The following is a 21,922-nucleotide window of genomic DNA, read 5'->3' as shown; positions in this document are numbered from 1 at the left end:
GCAAATGGGACAGGAAATCGACGTCCCTCGACAGGAACGTCTCCCTTTCTCGGGCAGCCAAGGCATCCCTTCAGTGGTGGCTTCTTCCTACTTCTTTGTCGAAGGATCAAATCCTGGGCTGTGGTCACGACGGACGCGAGTCTGTCAGGGTGGGGAGCGGTCTTCCTCCACCACAGGGCTCAGGGTACCTGGACTCAGCCAGAGTCCTCCCTTCAGATCAATGTTCTGGAGATAAGGGCAGTGTATCTAGCCCTGAAGGCGTTCCAGCCGTGGCTGGAAGGCAGGCAGATCCGAATTCAGTCGGACAACGCCACGGCGGTGGCATACATCAACCACCAAGGCTGCACGCGCAGTCGGCAAGCCTTCCAGGAAGTTCGGCGGATTCTGCTGTGGGTGGAAGCCACAGCCTCCACCATCTCCGCAGTACACATCCCGGGCGTGGAAAACTGGGAAGCGGACTTTCTCAGTCGCCAGGGCATGGACGCAGGGGAATGGTCTCTTCACCCGGACGTGTTTCAAGAGATCTGTTGCCGCTGGGGGAAGCCGGACGTCGACCTAATGGCGTCCCGGCACAACAACAAGGTCCCGGCATTCATGGCACGGTCTCAAGATCACAGAGCTCTGGCGGCAGACGCCTTAGTTCAGGATTGGTCGCAGTTTCAACTGCCTTATGTCTTTCCTCCTCTGGCACTGCTGCCCAGAGTGTTACGCAAGATCAGGTCCGACTGCCGCCGCGCCCTCCTCGTCGCCCCAGACTGGCCAAGGAGGTCGTGGCACCCGGATCTGTGGCATCTCACGGTGGGTCAACCGTGGGCACTACCAGACCGACCAGACTTGCTGTCTCAAGGGCCATTTTTCCATCTGAATTCTGCGGCCCTCAACCTGACTGTGTGGCCATTGAGTCCTGGATCCTAGCGTCTTCAGGGTTATCTCAAGAGGTCATTGCCACTATGAGACAGGCCAGGAAACCAACGTCAGCCAAGATCTACCACAGGACGTGGAGGATCTTCTTATCCTGGTGCTCTGATCAGGGTTTTATTCCATGGCCATTTGCCTTGCCCACTTTTCTGTCTTTCCTTCAATCCGGAATGGAAAAGGGGCTGTCTCTCGGCTCTCTTAAGGGACAAGTCTCGGCGCTCTCTGTATTTTTTCAAAAGCGTCTAGCAAGGCTTCCGCAAGTACGCACGTTCCTGCAGGGGGTTTGCCACATAGTCCCCCGTTACAAGCGCCCGCTAGAACCCTGGGATCTGAACAGGGTGCTAATGGCTCTTCAGAAACCACCTTTCGAGCCAATGAGAGATATTTCTCTTTCTCGTCTCTCGCAGAAGGTGGTCTTCCTAGTGGCAGTCACATCACTTCGCAGAGTGTCTGAGCTAGCTGCACTGTCATGCAAAGCTCCCTTCCTGGTGTTTCACCAGGACAAGGTGGTTCTGCGTCCGGTTCCGGAATTTCTCCCGAAGGTGGTATCCCCTTTTCATCTCAATCAGGATATCTCCTTACCTTCTTTTTGTCCTCATCCAGTTCACCAATGTGAAAAGGATTTGCACTTGTTAGATCTAGTGAGAGCACTCCGGATCTACATTTCTCGTACGGCGCCCCTGCGCCGCTCGGATGCGCTCTTTGTCCTTGTCGCTGGCCAGCGTAAAGGGTCGCAGGCTTCCAAGTCAACCTTGACTCGGTGGATCAAGGAACCAATTCTTGAAGCCTACCGTTCTTCTGGCCTTCCGGTTCCTTCAGGACTGAAAGCCCATTCTACCAGAGCCGTGGGTGCGTCCTGGGCATTGCGGCACCAGGCTACGGCTCAGCAGGTGTGTCAGGCGGCTACCTGGTCGAGTTTGCACACTTTCACAAAGCACTATCAGGTGCATACCTACGCTTCGGCAGATGCCAGCTTAGGTAGGCGAGTCCTCCAGGCGGCGGTTGCCCACCTGTAGGAAGGGGCCGTATTTCGGCTCTATTACCGGGGTATTCTTTACCCACCCAGGGACTGCTTTTGGACGTCCCAATTGTCTGGGTCTCCCAATGGAGCGACAAAGAAGAAGGGAATTTTGTTTACTTACCGTAAATTCCTTTTCTTCTAGCTCCAATTGGGAGACCCAGCACCCGCCCCTGTTCCCTTCGGGCTGTTGTTCTTTGTGTACACATGTTGTTCATGTTGAATTGTTCTTGGTTCATGGTTTAAGTTCTCCGAACATCCTTCGGATTGAATTTACCTTAGACCAATTTATAAGTTTCCTCCTTCCTGCTTTTGCACCAAAACTGAGGAGCCCGTGATGCACGGGGGGTGTATAGGCAGAGGGGAGGGGGTTACACTTTTAAGTGTAATGCTTTGTGTGACCTCCGGAGGCATAAGCTATACACCCAATTGTCTGGGTCTCCCAATTGGAGCTAGAAGAAAAGGAATTTACGGTAAGTAAACAAAATTCCCTTCTTTTTCGTCTCAACCTGACTTTTTTAACCATACCATTTTTGCGCAGATGCTACGTTTTGATCGCCTGTTATTGCATTTAGCGCAAAATTTGCGGCGACCAAAAACCGTAATTTCTTCGGCGCTCCATTGGGAGACCCAGACGATTGACGATTGGGTGTATAGCACTGCCTCCGGAGGCCACACAAAGCAATTACACTAAAAAGTGTAAGGCCCCTCCCCTTCTGGCTATACACCCCCAGTGGGATCACTGGCTCACCAGTTTTCTGCTTTGTGCGAAGGAGGTCAGACATCCACGCATAGCTCCACTGTTTAGTCAGCAGTAGCTGCTGACTATGTCGGATGGAAGAAAAGAGGGCCCATATGGGGCCCCCAGCATGCTCCCTTCTTACCCCACTTGTGGTTTGTAAGGTTGAGGTACCCATTGCGGGTACAGAGGCTGGAGCCCACATGCTGTTTTCCTTCCCCATCCCCCTGAGGGGCTCTGAGGAAGTGGGATCTTACCGGCCCCCAAGCCCTGAGGCCGGGCTCCATCCACAGACCCAGTGAACCTGCTGGATACGGAGCTGGGTACCGTTCAGGGACAAGGCCCTGCAACTTTCAGGTACTCTGTGTCCCCGTACAGACAGGCACGCACACGCCAGACTTGCTGGGTGTGTTAGTGCGCCGGGGACAGTAGCGCTGCACGCTGGGGTTTGAGTCACAGCAGCTTAGCTGTGTGACTTCATGTGCTGGGAACTACCGCGCCGGCCACTCTCGGAGCGGCGGCGCGGCTGGGACTTGTAGTGCGCCGGGGACTTAGCGCCGACCGCGCTTTTACGGCGGCGGCGCTTATAAATTTAGTCCCCGGCTTTTGCGGCCTAGCTCCGCTTCGTTCCCGCCCCCTCCCTGTCACTCAGGGAATGGGACAGACGCTGTGCAATCGTCAGCGCCGAGGGCTGGAGCCTTATTTACATGCTCCAGCCCTCTCACTAGGCACAGTGGGACGCAGGTTTCCCGCTTTTGGTCTGAGCACGCCCAGGGCCCGCCCCCCCCTCCACAGGACGCCGGCAGCCATTCCTGCATGCAGTCTGGCTGGAGGACGGACACAGGCTCTGGGAGACCCAGACTAGGGATTTCTGGCGACCACACACCCGCGTTTAGCGGGCGGTAAGCAGCACATTAGTGCTGGCCCCACTAGTGCCACAGTGTTGTATTGGTGTACTTTTTCCTGTACCAGATATATATATATATATACTGCACTGTACGGTCGCTTCTTGGCTGTATACCCCTATATTGCTCTGAGGAGACAGCAACATGTCATCCACAAAACGCAAGGGTGCCAAGGCACGGGCGGTATACACTGCTTGTACAGCATGTGGGGCTAATCTACCAGCAGGCTCCAACGACTCTCATTGTATGCAATGTTCAGTCCCAGTGGCACTTCGGCAGCCAGAGTCTATGGTGGTGGTAGCCCAGGCAGAGACGCCTGTGAACCCTGCCCCGGTGACGGGGACAGAATTTGCAGTCTTTGCTGACAAAATGTCTGTGACTATGACAAAAATCCTGGAGACCTTGCAGTCCAGGCCAGTTGCTCAGACCATGGACACTGCTGTGTCTATGTTCCCCGGTCCCCCTCAGTTGGAACTAATCCGTACTTCAAGGGGGTCCCAGGCATCACAGGCTGAGGGCTCTGACTCTGATGACAGTCCCAGGCCGCCTAAGCGAACTCGCTGGGAGAGACCCTCCACGTCATCACGCGGGTCAGGGTCTCAGCGAGAAGGGTCTCTATATGATGAGACAGAGGTGGGTGATCAGGAGTCTGGTCCTGACACCGCACTCAATTTGGATACGCCAGATGGTGACGCCATGGTAAATGACCTTATAGCGGCCATCAATAGGCTGTTGGATATTTCTCCCCCAGCCCCTTCAGCAGAGGAGGCAGCTGCCCAGCAGGAGAAATTCCATTTTCTGTATCCCAAGCGTAAATTGAGTACTTTTCTGGACCACTCTGACTTCAGAGAATCAATCCAGAAACACCATGCTTATCCGGACAAGCGTTTTTCCAAACGTCTGAAGGATACACGTTATCCCTTTCCCCCTGACGTGGTCAAGCGCTGGACCCAGTGTCCAAAAGTGGACCCTCCAATATCCAGGCTTGCAGCTAGATCCATAGTTGCAGTGGAGGATGGGGCTTCACTTAAAGATGCCAATGACAGACAGATGGACCTTTGGTTGAAATCTGTCTATGAAGCTATTGGCGCGTCGTTTGCTCCAGCATTCGCGGCCGTGTGGGCGCTCCAAGCTATTTCAGCTGGTCTGGCACAGGTGGACTCTATCATACATCCAGCAGTGCCGCAAGTGGCATCCTTAACTACGCAAATGACTGCGTTTGCGACCTACGCTATCAATGCGGTACTAGACTCTACGAGCCGTACCTCAATGGCATCCGCCAACTCTGTAGTTTTGCGCAGAGCCTTGTGGTTAAAAGAATGGAAAGCAGATTCTGCTTCTAAAAAATGTTTAACCAGCTTGCCATTATCTGGAGACAGACTGTTTGGTGAGCAATTGGCGGAAATCATTAAACAGTCCAAAGGTAAGGACTCTTTCCTTACCCCAGCCCAGATCAAACAAACCTCAACAGAGGAAGTGGCAGTCAAAGTTTCGGTCCTTTCGAGGCTCGGGCAAGCCCCAATTCTCCTCGTCCAAAGGGACTCAGAAAGAGCAAAGGAGCTCTGATTCCTGGCGGACTCACTCACGCCCCAAGAAAGCAACCGGAGGTACCGCTTCCAAGGCGGCTGCCTCATGACTTTCGGCCGCCTCCCTCCGCATCTTCGGTCGGTGGCAGGCTCTCCCGCTTTTGCGACATTTGGCTGCCACAGGTCAAAGACCGGTGGGTAACAGACATTTTGTCTCACGGGTACAGGATAGAGTTCAGTTCTCGGCCTCCGCCTCGGTTCTTCAGAACTTCCCCACATCCCGACCGAGCAGATGCCCTTCTGCAGGCGGTGCATTCTCTAAGAGCAGAAGGAGTGGTGGTCCCTGTTCCTCTTCGGGAACGAGGACAAGGTTTTTACTCCAATCTCTTTGTGGTGCCAAAAAAGGACGGCTCATTCCGTCCTGTTCTGGACCTAAAACTGCTCAACAAGCATGTGAACGCCAGGCGGTTCCGGATGGAATCCCTCCGCTCAGTCATTGCCTCAATGTCTCAAGGAGATTTCCTAGCATCAATAGACATCAAAGATGCTTATCTCCACGTGCTGATTGCTACAGAGCACCAACGCTTTCTACGCTTCGTGATAGGAGACGACCATCTTCAGTTCGTAGCTCTGCCATTTGGTCTGGCGACAGCCCCACGGGTGTTCACCAAGGTCATGGCGGCAGTGGTAGCAGTCTTGCACTCTCAGGGACACTCTGTGATCCCTTACTTGGACGATCTACTTGTCAAGGCACCCTCTCAGGAGGCATGCCAACTCAGCCTGGATGTTGCACTGGAGACTCTCCAGACGTTCGGGTGGATCATCAACTTCTCAAAGTCAACTCTGTTACCGACCCAATCACTGACGTATCTTGGCATGGAGTTTCATACTCTCTCAGCGATAGTGAAGCTTCCGCTGGACAAGCAGCGGTCACTACAGACTGGGGTGCAGGCTCTCCTTCAAAGTCAGTCGCACTCCTTAAGACGCCTCATGCACTTCCTCGGGAAGATGGTGGCGGCAATGGAGGCGGTTCCGTTTGCGCAGTTTCATCTGCGCCCTCTTCAATGGGACATTCTCCGCCAATGGGACGGGAAGTCAACATCCCTGGACAGGAAAGTCTCCCTTTCCCAGACGGCCAAGGACTCTCTGCAGTGGTGGCTTCTTCCCACCTCATTATCACAGGGAAGATCCTTCCTACCACCGTCCTGGGCGGTGGTCACGACAGACGCGAGTCTGTCAGGGTGGGGAGCAGTTTTTCTCCACCACAGGGCTCAGGGTACGTGGACCCAGCAGGAGTCCACCCTTCAGATCAATGTTCTGGAAATCAGAGCAGTGTATCTTGCCCTACTAGCCTTCCAGCAGTGGCTGGAAGGAAGGCAGATCCGAATTCAGTCGGACAACTCCACAGCGGTGGCATACATCAACCACCAAGGGGGGACACGCAGTCGGCAAGCCTTCCAGGAAGTCCGGCGGATTCTGATGTGGGTGGAAGCCACGGCCTCCACCATATCCGCAGTTCACATCCCCGGCGTAGAAAACTGGGAAGCAGACTTCCTCAGTCGCCAGGGCATGGACGCAAGGGAATGGTCCCTTCACCCGGACGTGTTTCAGGAAATCTGTCGCCACTGGGGAAGGCCGGACGTCGACCTAATGGCGTCCCGGCACAACAACAAGGTCCCAACCTTCATGGCACGGTCTCGCGATCACAGAGCTCTGGCGGCAGACGCCTTAGTGCAAGATTGGTCGCAGTTCCGGCTCCCTTATGTGTTTCCACCTCTGGCACTCTTGCCCAGAGTGCTACGCAAGATCAGATCCGACTGCAGCCGCGTCATACTCGTCGCCCCAGACTGGCCAAGGAGGGCGTGGTATCCGGATCTGTGGCATCTCACGGTCGGCCAACCGTGGGCACTACCAGACCGACCAGACTTGCTGTCCCAAGGGCCGTTTTTCCATCGGAATTCTGCGGCCCTGAACCTGACTGTGTGGCCATTGAGTCCTGGATCCTAGCGTCTTCAGGATTATCCCAAGGGGTCGTTGCCACCATGAGACAGGCTAGGAAGCCCACGTCCGCTAAGATCTACCACAGAACGTGGAGGATATTCTTATCCTGGTGCTCTGCTCAGGGAGTGTCTCCCTGGCCATTTGCATTGCCTACATTTCTTTCTTTCCTGCAATCTGGGTTAGAAAAAGGTTTGTCGCTCGGCTCCCTTAAAGGGCAAGTCTCGGCGCTATCCGTCTTTTTTCAGAAGCGTCTAGCACGACTTTCTAAGGTACGCACGTTCCTGCAGGGGGTTTGTCATATCGTACCCCCGTACAAGCGGCCGTTAGATCCATGGGATCTGAACAGGGTACTAGTTGCCCTCCAGAAGCCGCCCTTCGAGCCTCTGAGGGAGGTTTCTCTTTCTAGACTATCACAGAAAGTGGCTTTTCTGGTAGCGATCACATCTCTTCGGAGAGTGTCTGAGCTAGCAGCGCTGTCATCCAAGGCTCCCTTCCTGGTCTTCCACCAGGACAAGGTAGTGCTGCGACCCATTCAGGAGTTTCTCCCGAAGGTGGTATCCTCTTTTCATCTTAATCAGGATATCTCTTTGCCTTCTTTTTGTCCTCATGCAGTTCATCGGTATGAGAAGGACTTACATTTGTTAGATCTGGTGAGAGCACTCAGAATCTACATTTCCCGCACGGCGCCCCTGCGCCGTTCGGATGCACTCTTTGTCCTTGTCGCTGGTAAGCGCAAAGGGTCGCAGGCTTCTAAGGCCACCCTGGCTCGATGGATCAAAGAACCAATTCTTGAAGCCTACCGTTCTGCTGGGCTTCCGTTTCCATCAGGGCTGAAGGCCCATTCTACCAGAGCCGTGGGTGCGTCCTGGGCATTGCGACACCAGGCTACGGCTCAACAGGTGTGCCAGGCAGCTACCTGGTCGAGTCTGCACACTTTCACCAAACATTATCAGGTGCATACCTATGCTTCGGCGGACGCCAGCCTAGGTAGAAGAGTCCTGCAGGCGGCAGTTGCCTCCCCGTAGGGGAGGGCTGTCTTCGCAGCTCTAACATGAGGTATTCTGTACCCACCCAGGGACAGCTTTTGGACGTCCCAATCGTCTGGGTCTCCCAATGGAGCGCCGAAGAAGAAGGGAATTTTGTTACTTATCGTAAATTCCTTTTCTTCTAGCTCCTATTGGGAGACCCAGCACCCGCCCTGTTGTCCTTCGGGATTTTTGGTTGTTTTTCGGGTACACATGTTGTTCATGTTGAATGGTTTTCAGTTCTCCGACATTACTTCGGAGTGAATTTGTTTAAACCAGTTATTGGCTTTCCTCCTTCTTGCTTTTGCACTAAAACTGGTGAGCCAGTGATCCCACTGGGGGTGTATAGCCAGAAGGGGAGGGGCCTTACACTTTTTAGTGTAATTGCTTTGTGTGGCCTCCGGAGGCAGTGCTATACACCCAATCGTCAATCGTCTGGGTCTCCCAATAGGAGCTAGAAGAAAAGGAATTTACGGTAAGTAACAAAATTCCCTTCTTTGGCATTTGAAATTTTTTTGCAGCTACACCGTTTACCGATCAGATAAATTGATTCTATATTTTCATAGATTGGGCATTTCTGAATGTGGCGATACCAAATATGTGTAGATTTTTATTTTTTTTAACCCTTTAATTTTCAATGGGGCGAAAGGGGGATGATTTGAACTTTACGTTTTTGGTTTTTTTTTAAACTTTTTTTAAACTTCTTTTTTTTTTTATTTTATTTCACTAGGTCCTCTAGGGGACTACATGGATCAGCAATCCGATCGCTCTGCCTTATCTTCTGATCACAGCTACGCAACTGTGAACAGCAGATATACTCATTTTCTGTCGCACCCAGCTCTCGGCCCGGTGAAACAGTGAGTGAGTCATGCGAGCTACAAGAGTCATCACATGACCCTGTGCTACCATGACAACCACCGGAAGTCACGTGATCGCGTCACGTGACTTCCAGTATCTGGCGGTAAGTAAACTTTTATCGCGATTTATAATTGCACTATCACTTACTGACAGCGCCATTTAAGGGGTTAAACAGCACGGGCGCGTAACGATTCCGCTCGTGCCTGGCAGGCGTACATCTCAGCTGTATCAATCGGCTGAGATGTGCGCCGATCTCCCGCTGCTGTGGAAGATTAACCCTATGACCGCTAGGACGTAATTTTACGGCCCGCGGTCGTTAAGAGGTTAACTTGTGGTATTGTCTACGGGGAAAAAAAAGTGAGTGATGTGACGGCTTTGTGACTTTTATGCCCGTTCCTTTCTCCATATGTTCTGTATGATCCTTGCTGCAGTTTTCTGTCCTTACTTTGTTGGGGTGCCATTATTGAAGCTTCAATTTCCACCAGACGGTTACTCTGGGATCTGCGGATGAAGCCGCGGTCGCGTGCGATTCCTCTACGACTGCAGCAGTCGTAATCGACAAAGCGGCGCGGGACCGAACATTTCTCTTCTCTGACTTTTTTTTGATTCATTTATTTATTTTTTTTTTTTTTATCTCTTGCAGCCCATGAGACATCGGAAAAAAGCTGCCGACAAGAACATCCCCTGCCGCCCGCTGGTGTGCGCGGTGTTAGGTGAGCCACCTCAGTGCTGTAATCATACACCGGGATTTCTGTGGAATGGATGCCAAATCCCCAGCGTTTAGGCCCTGCGCCCACACTGTGTATTTTGATGCGGATTTTGACTCAGATTTTCAGAAATCTGCAGCAAAATCTGCATGTCCATTGTGAAGCCACCAAAGTCTATGAGAATTCAGAAGTGCGGTGCCCACGTTTAGTATTTATTTTTTCCCTTGCGTATTTGGTGCAGATTTCTTTCTTTCTACACCAAATACGCAGGGGAAAAATAAGCAACGTGGGCACAGCACTTCTGAATTCTCATAGACTTTGCTGGCTTCACAATGGACATGCAGATTTTACTGCAGATTTCTGATAATACGCGTTAAACCTACACAGCGTGGGCCCTGGGCCTTAGAATGTCAGCAATGCGTAATGAGAATATTTGGGGGGGTCACACACTTTGCTTTTGTCTCTTCTTCTAGATCTGATGGTGGAGTTCATAGTCACCCACATGATGAAGGAGTTTCCTATGGACTTGTATGTGTAAGTTGTGCACAAAACGGATCCTGTTAAATGGAGGCTTCAACTTAAAGGGGTTGTCCGGTGAAAACAAGTAATTGCTTTTACACTGGATAGGGGATGACTTATGGATTTGTGGTGATCAACCTGCGCTCCATTCATTCTCTATGGGGCTGCCAGAAAAGCACTCGGCAGCCAAATAGTGAAGGAAAGTAGTGACGGCTGAGGCTGTGCACTTCTGCTCCATTCCAGTGGGGATTATTCAAGTGCCACGTCTTGCCTGAAAGTGACTTTCCTGGTGGTTTCCTTTAAATGGAACCTGTCACCACTTTTTTGGCCTATAAGCTGCAGCCACCACCACTGGGCTCTTATATACAGCATTCTAACATGCTGTATATAAGAGCCCAGGTCGCTGTATAAAACATAAAAAACACTTTATAATACTCACCTAACGGTCGTGCGGTGAGCCTAATGGGCGTCTCCGTTGTCTGGTGCCAGCGCCGCCTTTTTTCGGCCATCTTCGTCCTCCTTCTCTAGCCACGGTGCATGACGCATCTACATCATACACACTCGCCGGCATTCAGGTCCTGAGCAGGGCAGATCAAAGTATTGTAGTGCGCCTGCGCGGGACCGGCGAGTGTGTACGACGTAGACGAGTCATGCACCCACGCTTCAGAAGGAGGACGAAGATGGGCGAAAGAGGCGCCGCACTGGACAACGGAGACTCCCATATGGCCAACCGCGCGACCGTTAGGTGAGTATTATAAAGTGCTTTTTATGTTCTACACAGCGGTCTGGATTCTTATATATAGCATGTTAGAATGCTGTATATAAGAGCCCGGTGGTGGTGGCCGCAGCTGATAGTCGCCAAATCTGGTGACAGGTTCCCTTTAACATTTATCTTCAGGCGTCCAACACACCCCAGCCTCCCGGCTTCCCTCTTGCAGGGGGGGGGGGGGGGTGACATTTCATCTTCGCTGCGTGGTTGCACCCCTGACCCGAACTGTGCGCTTTCTGCTTTGCTTCTGCAAAATGGAAAAAAAAATGCGGGAACAGGGATGCTGGCTGTATCCACCAATTCAGCAGCTTCAGAGCAGCGCTCATTTGGAGCCTGTGAACACTGCTCTTTTGCCTAGGAAACAGGCTACCGCTGATAGACTGCATAGCTGGCCGGTCACCTAGGCAAGGAGCAGTCAACAATAGATCTCAAAAAACCCATCCCTTCATAAGAACGGAGAAGACTTGAAGATTGCACTTTCCAGTTTTAACCATTTATTGTGTTAAGACTGTAATGTCAGGATGGGTTTTGGGGGGGTTTGGGGGTGGGGAGGATCAGTCTTCGGGATCTACACTGTTGTGTAGGTGAATGTTTTCGATGTATGTACATATTCTGATTTGTGTCATTGTAGACGCTGCATACAGATTGTCCACAAACACCTGTGTTACCAGAAGAAGTGCCGGGTGCGGCTCCATTACACCTGGAGGGAGCTGTGGGCAGGTAAGCGCCGGCCCCTTCTCTCTTCTCCTGCGCCCAGTGGGGCGTCTGCATTGTGGACCCCCCATTCATTTCATACTGATGACCTGGGCTAAGTATAGGCCATACGAGTGCTGCTCCTAAAACCTTAAGCTGCTTCTCCTTTTAGGATGGTGCGGACATGAGATGCTGGTGGTGCGGGTCATTACCGGTCTGTCTACTACTTGTGTAATAGGTGATATCAATACGTGTCACCCTCCAACCATTAGCCCTAATATATTCAGCATGACGCTTGGTGGAAGAAGGGAAAAAAAATTATTAGTGAAGGGCTCTAATGCTAGCATTTACTAGAAATCCCCATTACACAAGTAGAATACAATTATTATTTGGCTTACTACATCTTATGGCCCGCAGTTTGAATCACGAAGATTCTTGGTGCTTTTATTAAAGGGGTTGTCCACTACTTTGACATTGATGGCGTATCCTTAGGATAGGTCATCAATGTCTGATCGGCCGGTATCCGACACCCTGCACCCACGCCGATCAGCTGATCTCGGTCCCGGCGGTGGCGGCAGGCAGCTGGAAATGCTCAGTTCCGGTACTTTTCCATCTTCTGATAGCTTCGGCCAGGTACTGCATATCCGCCTCCTATTGTAATCAATAGGAGGTGCATGTGCAGTTCCCCGGCCGCAGCTGCTATTAGAAGACGAAGCAGCACCGGAACTGATCATTTCCAGCTGCCTGCCGCCGCCGCCGGGACCGAGATCAGCTGATCGGCGTGGGTGCAGGGTGTTGGATCCCAAACGAGCAGACATTGATGACCTATCCCAAGTCTCGATCATTAATGGACAAACTCTTTTTAAAAGGATTTGGCCCACCGTAACCAGCTACAGATCCAGAGATCACTGCCATGAACGCCCCCATTTGAATGGTCACATGTTCACAACAACACTCCATTCATTGCCTATGGGACTGATGGAGAAAGGGAAATCCAATATCTCCAACATTGGAGTTGAGCAAAATGATTCGCAGGACCCTGGCCCAGCAGCCACTTCGGTCATCCTTGGATGCCAGTACAGAGCCATGTGAACCATCTTCTGGCATCCACTGCTCCTTTTTTGACTAGTCGGTCTGGTGCAATGTTGTATGGACCTACTAATCAGAAGGAGCGCTGGGGATTCCAGCATTTAGGACGGGGTCTTTTGAGCTCTAGTCGGCAGTGGTCCTGCAAAGATTTTTATAGAACCCTCTGCCAGTCCCATAGGTCAGTGGGAGGCTAGCGAACAGCATGAGATTCCTTTTATGATGACAAGTTTTACAATTTTCCAATATTATTGCGGTAACAGAAAAAACTCCCCTTCTTAAGGATTTTTTTTTTAAAAAAAGTCTCCGCCCCTGAGCAAGAAGTCGAGACCCGCCCCTGCTTAGATTAAGAAATACTAAACGGTGCGCACCTGTCCCTCTGATCGCTGAGATGTGATTCACAGCTACATAGGGCTCTGTCCAGGGTCGTATTAAATCACTTTAACCCTAGAATAAAGCGTAAAAGTGCAACTCCTGAGCTGAGGAGTAGGGCGAGCCGGGTTGTAACGTCTCCATATCCGCTCTCTTACATTATTATTTCTGCTTCTTTGCAGCTCTGATTAATTTGCTGAAATTCCTCATGTCTTATGAGACCGTTCTCCTGGCCAAACACAACATCTTCACGTTGGCTTTGATGGTAAGTGCGCCCCTATGTGCTGACTTGTGCCATCAGAGGCAGCGAGTGTTAGATCCTCGGTCCCATCAATTACATGATCACCTTGTCCCAAATTTTTTTTTTTTTTTTAACACCATTTTTCTTTTACAGGTGGTGAATCTGTTCAACATGTTTATCACCTACGGAGACACTTTCCTGCCGACCCCCAGCAGCTACGACGAGCTGTACTACGAGATCATCCGCATGCACCAGATATTTGACAACCTTTACTCTATGGGTAAGAACTGACATGGAGGTAACATGGTCCCGACAGAGATCTTCTGTAGACAAGTGGTCAGGTACATTCCCATTATAGTCAATGGGGACATATCTTGCAGTTTCTTGCACAGTGGGTATCCGAGGAGCGCTGCTCTGCAGGAAAAAGCTGTCATGGTGCAGCAGCGCCGATGTACCCTCAAATTCTGGATCAGTGGGGATCCCCACAATCAATGATAGATATCTCATCACTCACACTTAAGGAGCAAATTCTCAGCTGAGATCATTACTGGATCTTTAGGGATTTTGGCTTCTGAATAAGGAAAATAATTTGGTGAGTGCCACTATACACTGACTGCAAGCAGAGGTATGCGAATTCAATGTATTTTTTTCTTTGCAGTGCTTCGTCTTTCAACCAATGCAGGACAATGGAAGGAGCCAGCCAGTAAAGTCACCCACGCGCTGGTCAATATCAGGTATCAGCTGACCGAGGCGTAATGATCCATGGCCATGGTTTGGGTTCCAGGTTTAGTAGTCAGATACATTATTGGAGGGAGCGGTGACCTTGTTGGAGTCCAGGGCTAGTCTATTATTTCAGTTGGGGCATCCATCCAGATGTGGGGCCTCATAACTGCTCCATGTCTTGCACCTTTAAAGGGGTTCATCCACTACTGGACAGCCCCTTCTTAAAGGCTAAAGTTTATTTTAGAAAATACACACACCCTCCCCCCAGACGGCCAACATGTCGACACTGTTGGCACTTTGTCTCCTGGCGGTGCACCCTCCCGGATGGGCGATGTATCGACACGTCTTCTGGCGGTGCACCCTCCTCCCGGATGGGTGATGTATCGACAAGTCTCCTGGCGATGCATCCTCCTCCCGGATGGGCGATGTATCGACATGTTGTCTCCTGGCAGTGCACCCTCCTCCCGGATGGGCGATGTATCGGCACGTTGTCTCCTGGTGATGCACCCTCCTCCCGGATGGGCGATGTATCGACACGTTGTCTCCTGGCGGTGCACCCTCCTCCCGGATGGGCGATGTATCGACACGTTGTCTCCTGGCAGTGCACCCTCCTCCCGGATGGGCGATGTATCGGCACGTTGTCTCCTGGCGATGCACCCTCCTCCCGGATGGGCGATGTATCGACACGTTGTCTCCTGGCGGTGCAGCCTCCACCCGGATGGGTGACATGTCAGCACTGTTGGCACTTTGTCTCCGGGCGGTGCACCCTCCCCCCGGACGGCCGGTGTGTCAGCACTGTTGTCACTTTGTCTCCTGGCCGACCGCTGATTGGCTGCAGCCTTGATAGCTCTGAAGGAAGAAGGAAGACTGTTGATTGGCTGCAGTGGTCAGGGAGCCAAGTACATGTTCACATGTATTTTATTTAAATGACTTCTTTTTTTTTTATTTTTTTGTTATCCAGGGCCATTATAAATCATTTTAACCCAAAAATCGAGTCCTATGCCTCTGTGAACCACATCTCTCAGTTATCAGAGGAACAGGTAGGCTTTATATTTAGTTTTTATAATTAAGCGGGGGCGGATCTGTTTCTTGCTCAGGGGTGGAGACATGTCATGGATTTACTTAAAGGGGTTCTCCTCTTTCGGTTATTTATTGTGCAGTTATGGCCGTTATTGATCAGATCTCTGCTGTCATTCAAAAGGAACATTCACTTTACCATATAATGTACAGAAAAGAGGGACTTCTCAGGAGTACCAAGAGGGTGGCGTTGGGGCCGAACTTTTAGACCTCCACCCATCAGATAGTGATGACAACTTATCATTGCTGATTGAAGGCGTTTCGGTCTAATGACTATATGTAAAGGCAGGAGCACTTGGGGGTCTCGCTGTTGCTTTTTTATAATTCTCTAATTTTTGGTGTTGTTTTTCCCCTCTACTCTCCATGTGACCGACAGGTATTAGAAGTCGTACGCTCCAACTACGACACCTTGACCTTGAAACTCCAGGACGGGCTTGACCAGTACGAACGATACTCCGAGCAGCACAAGGAGGCCGCGTTCTTTAAGGAGCTGGTGAGTTCGGCCCATTATCCCATTTCCTTACATCAGACTCGCAGGAAGCTGAGATATGAGATGCTGTTTGTGGACTACATTGTAGATCTTAAAGGGTTTGCCCCTTACCTGGAAAGGCTCTTTTTAAAGGGGTTGTCCCCCACTTTTACATTGATGGCTTATCCTAAAGGGGGCTTTACGCGCTGCGACATCGCTAGCGATGTCGAGCGCGATAGCGCCCGCCCCCGTCGTACATGCGACATTTGGTGATCACTGCCGTAGCGAACATTATCGCTACGGCAGCGTCACACGCACATACCTGTGCAGCGCCGTCGCTGTGACCGCCGAACAATCCCTCCCTCAAGGGGGAGATGCGTTCGGCGTCACCGCGACGTCACTAAGCGGCCGGCCAATAGAAGCGGAGTGGCGGAGATGAGCGGGACGTAACATCCCGCCCACCTCCTTCCTTCCGCATTGCCAGTGGAGGTAGGTGAGGAGATGTTCCTCGCTCCTGCGGTGTCACACGTAGCGATGTGTGACGCCGCAGGAACGACGAACAACATCGTACCGGCAGCAGCAACGATATTAAGGAAATGAGCGACGTGTCAACGAGCAACGATATTTCACGTTTTTGTGCTCGTTGATTGTCGCTCATTTGTGGCACACGCTGTGATGACAGTAATGGCGCCGGATGTGCGCCACTAACGACGTGACCACGACGATATATCGTTACCGATGTCGCAGCGTGTAAAGGATAGATTATCAATTTCTGATCGGACGGGGTCCACACTCCACACCTCTGCCAAAAATCTGCTCCCAGTCCTGGAGGCAGCTGGAAATGCTCAGTTCCGGAGCTGCTGCATCTTCTGATAGTGGCTGCGGCCGGGTACTGCACATACAGCTACTATTCAGATCAATAGGAGGCGGATTTGCAGTACCCGGCCGCAGCCACTATCAGAAGATGGAGCAGCCCCGGAACTGAGCATTTCCGGATGCCTGCTTCTGCCATCGAGACTGAGAACAACTGATCGGTGTGGGTGCAGGGTGTCGGATCCTGGACTATCAGACATTGATGACTTATCCAAAGGATAGGTCATTAGTGTAAAAATAGTGGACAACCCCTTTAAGATAAGTATTCCTTCTTGTAAAATAAAAATGACAGCTACTCTTTACTTTCCTGTCTTGTGAGCAGCCGTAGAGCCAACGAGCGGGTGCTATCGGGATATCATGCACTGAATACTTCCTCTTGTTTGAGGGAAGCAAGTGCTCAGCTGCTCAATTGTAGCCACTGATTGGCTGCACAGCTCACATGGCATAACGGTATCACATGAGCCCTGGGGGACCGGTGCAGCAGGGGAGTATCCAGCATCTATCATATTTAGTTTACAAGGGGGGGGGGGGGATTTATTTAAAAATGGGGATGTCTAGGTAGCATAAAGGCTTTAAAGGGAGGTTCTCATAGCTTCCGGATTTTCTGGCTTCTTGTATTGCGCACCAGTGCCATCAATGATGGTACTGGTGCGAACTGTCAGTCTTCAGCATAGCCCTTCTTCCCCAATGCAAGAAGCCAGGAAATACGGGAGCACTGAGAACCTCCCTTTACAGGGTTTGACCACTACCTGCACAACTCTTTTCAAGGGAGGTTCTCATCGCTCTCCTAACTTTGGGCTTCTTGCATTGCGGAAGCGGGGCTCTCCTGAAGACTGATGGTTTGGACCAGTGCCATCACTTATCCACCAGTCCAAACTGTGTGCTCCCCATGCTGGAAGCTTTGGGAGCTTGGGGCCTCTGCAGCAGGAGAGAAGCGCAGTGACCCTAAAGTTGTCCGGATAAAGCGGCACTTTCTGGCCCTGAAGCACAAAACCTGTGCATCTGCGCTCCTTGTCTAGGTAGCCGGCCGCTCGGAGACTGCAGGGAGCCGGCCGCTCGGAGACTGCAGGGAGCCGGCCGCTCGGAGACTGCCGGTAGCCGGCCGCTCGGAGACTGCCGGTAGCCGGCCGCTCGGAGACTGCCGGTAGCCGGCCGCTCGGAGACTGCCGGTAGCCGGCCGCTCGGAGACTGCCGGTAGCCGGCCGCTCGGAGACTGCCGGTAGCCGGCCGCTCGGAGACTGCCGGTAGCCGGCCGCTCGGAGACTGCCTGGAGCCGGCCGCTCGGAGACTGCCGGGAGCCGGCCGCTCGGAGACTGCAGGGAGCCGGCCGCTCGGAGACTGCCGGTAGCCGGCCGCTCGGAGACTGCCGGTAGCCGGCCGCTCGGAGACTGCCGGTAGCCGGCCGCTCGGAGACTGCCGGGAGCCGGCCGCTCGGAGACTGCCGGTAGCCGGCCGCTCGGAGACTGCCGGTAGCCGGCCGCTCGGAGACTGCCGGGAGCCGGCCGCTCGGAGACTGCCGGGAGCCGGCCGCTCGGAGACTGCCGGGAGCCGGCGGCTCTGAGACTGCCGGGAGCCGGCGGCTCTGAGACTGCCGGGAGCCGGCGGCTCTGAGACTGCAGGGAGCCGGCGGCTCTGAGACTGCAGGGAGCCGGCGGCTCTGAGACTGCAGGGAGCCGGCGGCTCTGAGACTGCAGGGAGCCGGCGGCTCTGAGACTGCAGGGAGCCGGCGGCTCTGAGACTGCAGGGAGCCGGCGGCTCTGAGACTGCAGGGAGCCGGCGGCGCTGAGACTGCAGGGAGCCGGCGGCGCTGAGACGGCAGGGAGCCGGTAACCTGAGGACATCTGTGACTTTCCATCAAAGTAGCACCAAGATGTAAAAATCAATCTTGCGCAGGACTGCAGCCAAAACCTAAATGACTGCTCCTTATCTTTCAGGCTCGATCAATTAGCATGAACGTACGGAGAAACCTCGCCTTAAACACCCTGAGCCAAGAGACACTACTGAAAGAATTCTCCACCATCTCCTGAGACCTCCCGTAATGTTCAGCCATCGGGACTTGTGCCCACCACCATCCCTCACCGGGGGGGGGCGACACTTGCAGGCAGCACTCCTATATACATGGACTAATGACGGGCAACTACTGAAGTTTCCCCCTGCGTCAGCTCTGTACAGGATGGGAAGAACAACCGTTGAGACGATCGAAGAAGACCTCGATTTTCCAACATTTTTTTTACAAGAATTCTGAAGTTTCAGAGCCACGAATACAGAGCGGGAACGTCGGGAGGATCGCGAAATGTTGTGATCAATAAAACATCCTGTTATTTTTGTGAAGGTCCCATGTTAGACTTTAAAAAAAATGTTTGTCCTATTTCTCTTCTATATATATATATAATTTTCATAGATTAGGTCCAAATTAAGGCTGAGTCTTTATTGGGTCCTGTGTTCACCAAGGTCCCCTTTTCTTTGTCATATACGGCCCGATTCAAAAAGGTTTGGGGGGTTTTAGTGCCGCAGAGCTCCTCATTGAGAGGGGATGAGGCCGTGTCCTACCATACCTGGAGGGCGCCGGGTCTATTGAATAAACCTGCCGATCTTGCACCCTGCCGGCTATGTCAGGACTTGGCATCAGCCGCCTCCCGGTGCTGAAGTGAGCCGCGATGTCAATGACCCCTTCTGCGGTGTTTTTTCTCAAAAGACGTTTTTCATCCATCTCAATTTTTGCCTTTATTAACAAAAATCCCTTTTAATTGTAACGTTCAATGAGCAACCTCCTATATTCAAGATTTAATTGTACTCTTTAAGTGACATCAACCTCCCTCCATGGAGGTCAAAGATCTGCTGCCGGATTTCTGCCGGCCGTCCCAGCAGGGGGGCTCTGTAATCGCCACGGACCCTTCTGCCTTTGACCCAAGAGTCTGAGGGGCTTCAAAGAACCCCAGAGATCTGAACCTTGTGTTGTGCATCTTCCCCCTCAGGCCCTGAACACATAGTAACCAGAGTAGGGATCATCCCTATCATTATCCATGAGGGTCCGCCCGGCCCGCCGCCCTCGGTGGCCGCTGTCATGTCGCTCTGTACGGGCGATGTAATGTCTTCCAGCTGAACTGTTTGTGTCGTTTTAATTTATTGCTTTGTGTTCCTTTTACTTTGTTCTGTTCGTTAGAACTATTAGAATTTCTGTTTTTTAATCGATCATTTATAAGATTTGCTCCAGACGTTCTGTTATCTGGGGCTGTGATTGGAAATATCTGGTGCCCTTCATTCATGGTGATTATATAGAGACCTCCAGGAAGATGGAAATAAAATCACAATTGTGTTCTTCCTTATACTGACTGATCTATAGTATTATTATTATCATCATCTATCGGGGGGGATTTCTCATTCAGTTCTATTTCCCCCAGTGTGTAACCCCCGACCCGTACATCACCAAGCACAATGCTGAGCCGTACATCACCAAGCACAATGCTGAGCCGTACACCACCAAGCGCAATGCTGAGCCGTACATCACCAAGCGCAATGCCGAGCCATACATCACCAAGCACAATGCCGAGCCGTACATCACCAAGCACAGTGCCGAGCCGTACATCACCAAGCACAATGCCGAGCCATACATCACCAAGCACAATGCTGAGCCATACATCACCAAGCACAATGCCGAGCCATACATCACCAAGCACAATGCTGAGCCGTACATCACCAAGCACAATGCTGAGCCATACACCACCAAGCGCAATGCTGAGCCGTACATCACTAAGCACAATGCTGAGCCATACATCACCAAGCACAATGCTGAGCCATACATCACCAAGCACAATGCCGAGCCGTACATCACCAAGCACAATGCTGAGCCATACACCACCAAGCGCAATGCTGAGCCGTACATCACTAAGCACAATGCTGAGCCATACATCACCAAGCACAATGCTGAGCCATACATCACCAAGCACAATGCTGAGCCATACACCACCAAGCGCAATGCTGAGCCGTACATCACCAAGCACAATGCTGAGCCATACATCACCAAGCACAATGCCGAGCCGTACATCACCAAGCACAATGCCGAGCCGTACATCACCAAGCACAGTGCCGAGCCGTACATCACCAAGCACAGTGCCGAGCCGTACATCACCAAGCACAATGCCGAGCCATACATCACCAAGCACAATGCCGAGCCATACATCACCAAGCACAATGCCGAGCCATACATCACCAAGCACAATGCCGAGCCATACATCACCAAGCCCAATGCCGAGCCGTACATGACCAAGCACAATGCCGAGCCGTACATCACCAAGCACAATGCCGAGCCGTACATCACCAAGCACAATGCCGAGCCATACATGACCAAGCACAATACTAAGCCATACATGACCAAGCACAATGCTGAGCCATACATGACCAAGCACAATGCTGAGCCATACATCACCAAGCTCAATGCCGAGCCATACATCACCAAGCACAATGTCGACCATCGTATGAAGTGGTGTAAAGCCGCCACCTCTGGACTCTGACGGAGACGTGTTCTGTGCAGTGATGGATCACTCTTCTCTATCTGCGTCTCATGGAGGAGTCTGGGTTTGGTGAATGGAGGACGTTACCCCCTGACTGCATTGTTCCCTCTGTACAGATGGTGGAGGAGGATAATGCTCCAGGCTTTATTCAGGGGTTGACACCTTAGTTCTAGTGAAGCCAAATCTTAATACTTCAGCACAAGACATTGCGGAAACTTGTAACTTCAGCTTTGTGGGAACAGTTTGGTGAAGACCCTTCTCTGTTCCCCATGACTGTGCCCAGTGCACAAGCTCCATGCAGACACTGAGGGGGAGACCATGATGGCCGCACAGAGCCCGGACCTTAGCCCCATCCAATAACGGAGACTGTGACCCCGGCCTCCCCCCATTAGCATCACATTACAAATGCTCTTCTGGATGAAGGAGAAAAAAATTCCCGTAGATGTGAGACATTGTGCCTTGTCCCCACTAGGGGGCAGTGTGCTCACAGCAGAGGTAACGAGAGGTCGTGTTTGTGGTTGTTGCATAAAGTGATCAAAACAAAATGTATTTTTAGACAAAAAGCGTAAAGTTTATCAAAGGCTTCTCGCCCCTGACACTTACTGAATTATTTAGCCACACAAATCATAAAAGACAAAACACAAATCAAATCGAAGCAAGAAGTCTTTGATGTATGTACCAAGATTAGACGTTACCGCTGTATCCATAGGATAACTGCCCTATTGATGGCGGTCCGAACACTCTGCCCCCACGATTCCTGCCTCCCATTAAGAATGAATGCAGCGGGGTGCACATGCTCTGCCCCCACTCAGTTCAGATCCCCAAATCTTGGCATCGGTGCAGGTCACACCAGTCGGACCCCCCATTTACAGTACAGGGGTAACATCTAATC

The 21,922-nt window shown here is 51.8% G+C and overlaps 1 protein-coding gene across 1 annotated transcript in view; it reads left to right on the top strand.

Annotated features, from left to right (window-relative positions):
* Nucleotides 1-19,845, top strand: part of ARMH3 (armadillo like helical domain containing 3) — a 116,165-nt gene extending 96,320 nt beyond the window's left edge. Inside the window, 9 exon segments of the mRNA XM_075348368.1 lie at nt 9,634-9,703; nt 10,171-10,231; nt 11,617-11,705; nt 13,319-13,401; nt 13,531-13,657; nt 14,036-14,111; nt 15,062-15,140; nt 15,554-15,670; nt 18,454-19,845. Of these exon segments, the coding sequence (XP_075204483.1) occupies nt 9,634-9,703; nt 10,171-10,231; nt 11,617-11,705; nt 13,319-13,401; nt 13,531-13,657; nt 14,036-14,111; nt 15,062-15,140; nt 15,554-15,670; nt 18,454-18,546 (795 nt within the window). The 3' untranslated portion in view covers nt 18,547-19,845.
* Nucleotides 19,846-21,922: the final 2,077 nt, after the last annotated feature.

The sequence above is a fragment of the Anomaloglossus baeobatrachus genome, chromosome 5 (assembly GCF_048569485.1).
Source record: "Anomaloglossus baeobatrachus isolate aAnoBae1 chromosome 5, aAnoBae1.hap1, whole genome shotgun sequence".
NCBI lineage: Eukaryota > Metazoa > Chordata > Amphibia > Anura > Aromobatidae > Anomaloglossus > Anomaloglossus baeobatrachus.
The sequence above is the reverse complement of the archived record's forward strand: the minus strand, read 5'-3'. Positions and strand labels throughout refer to the sequence as shown.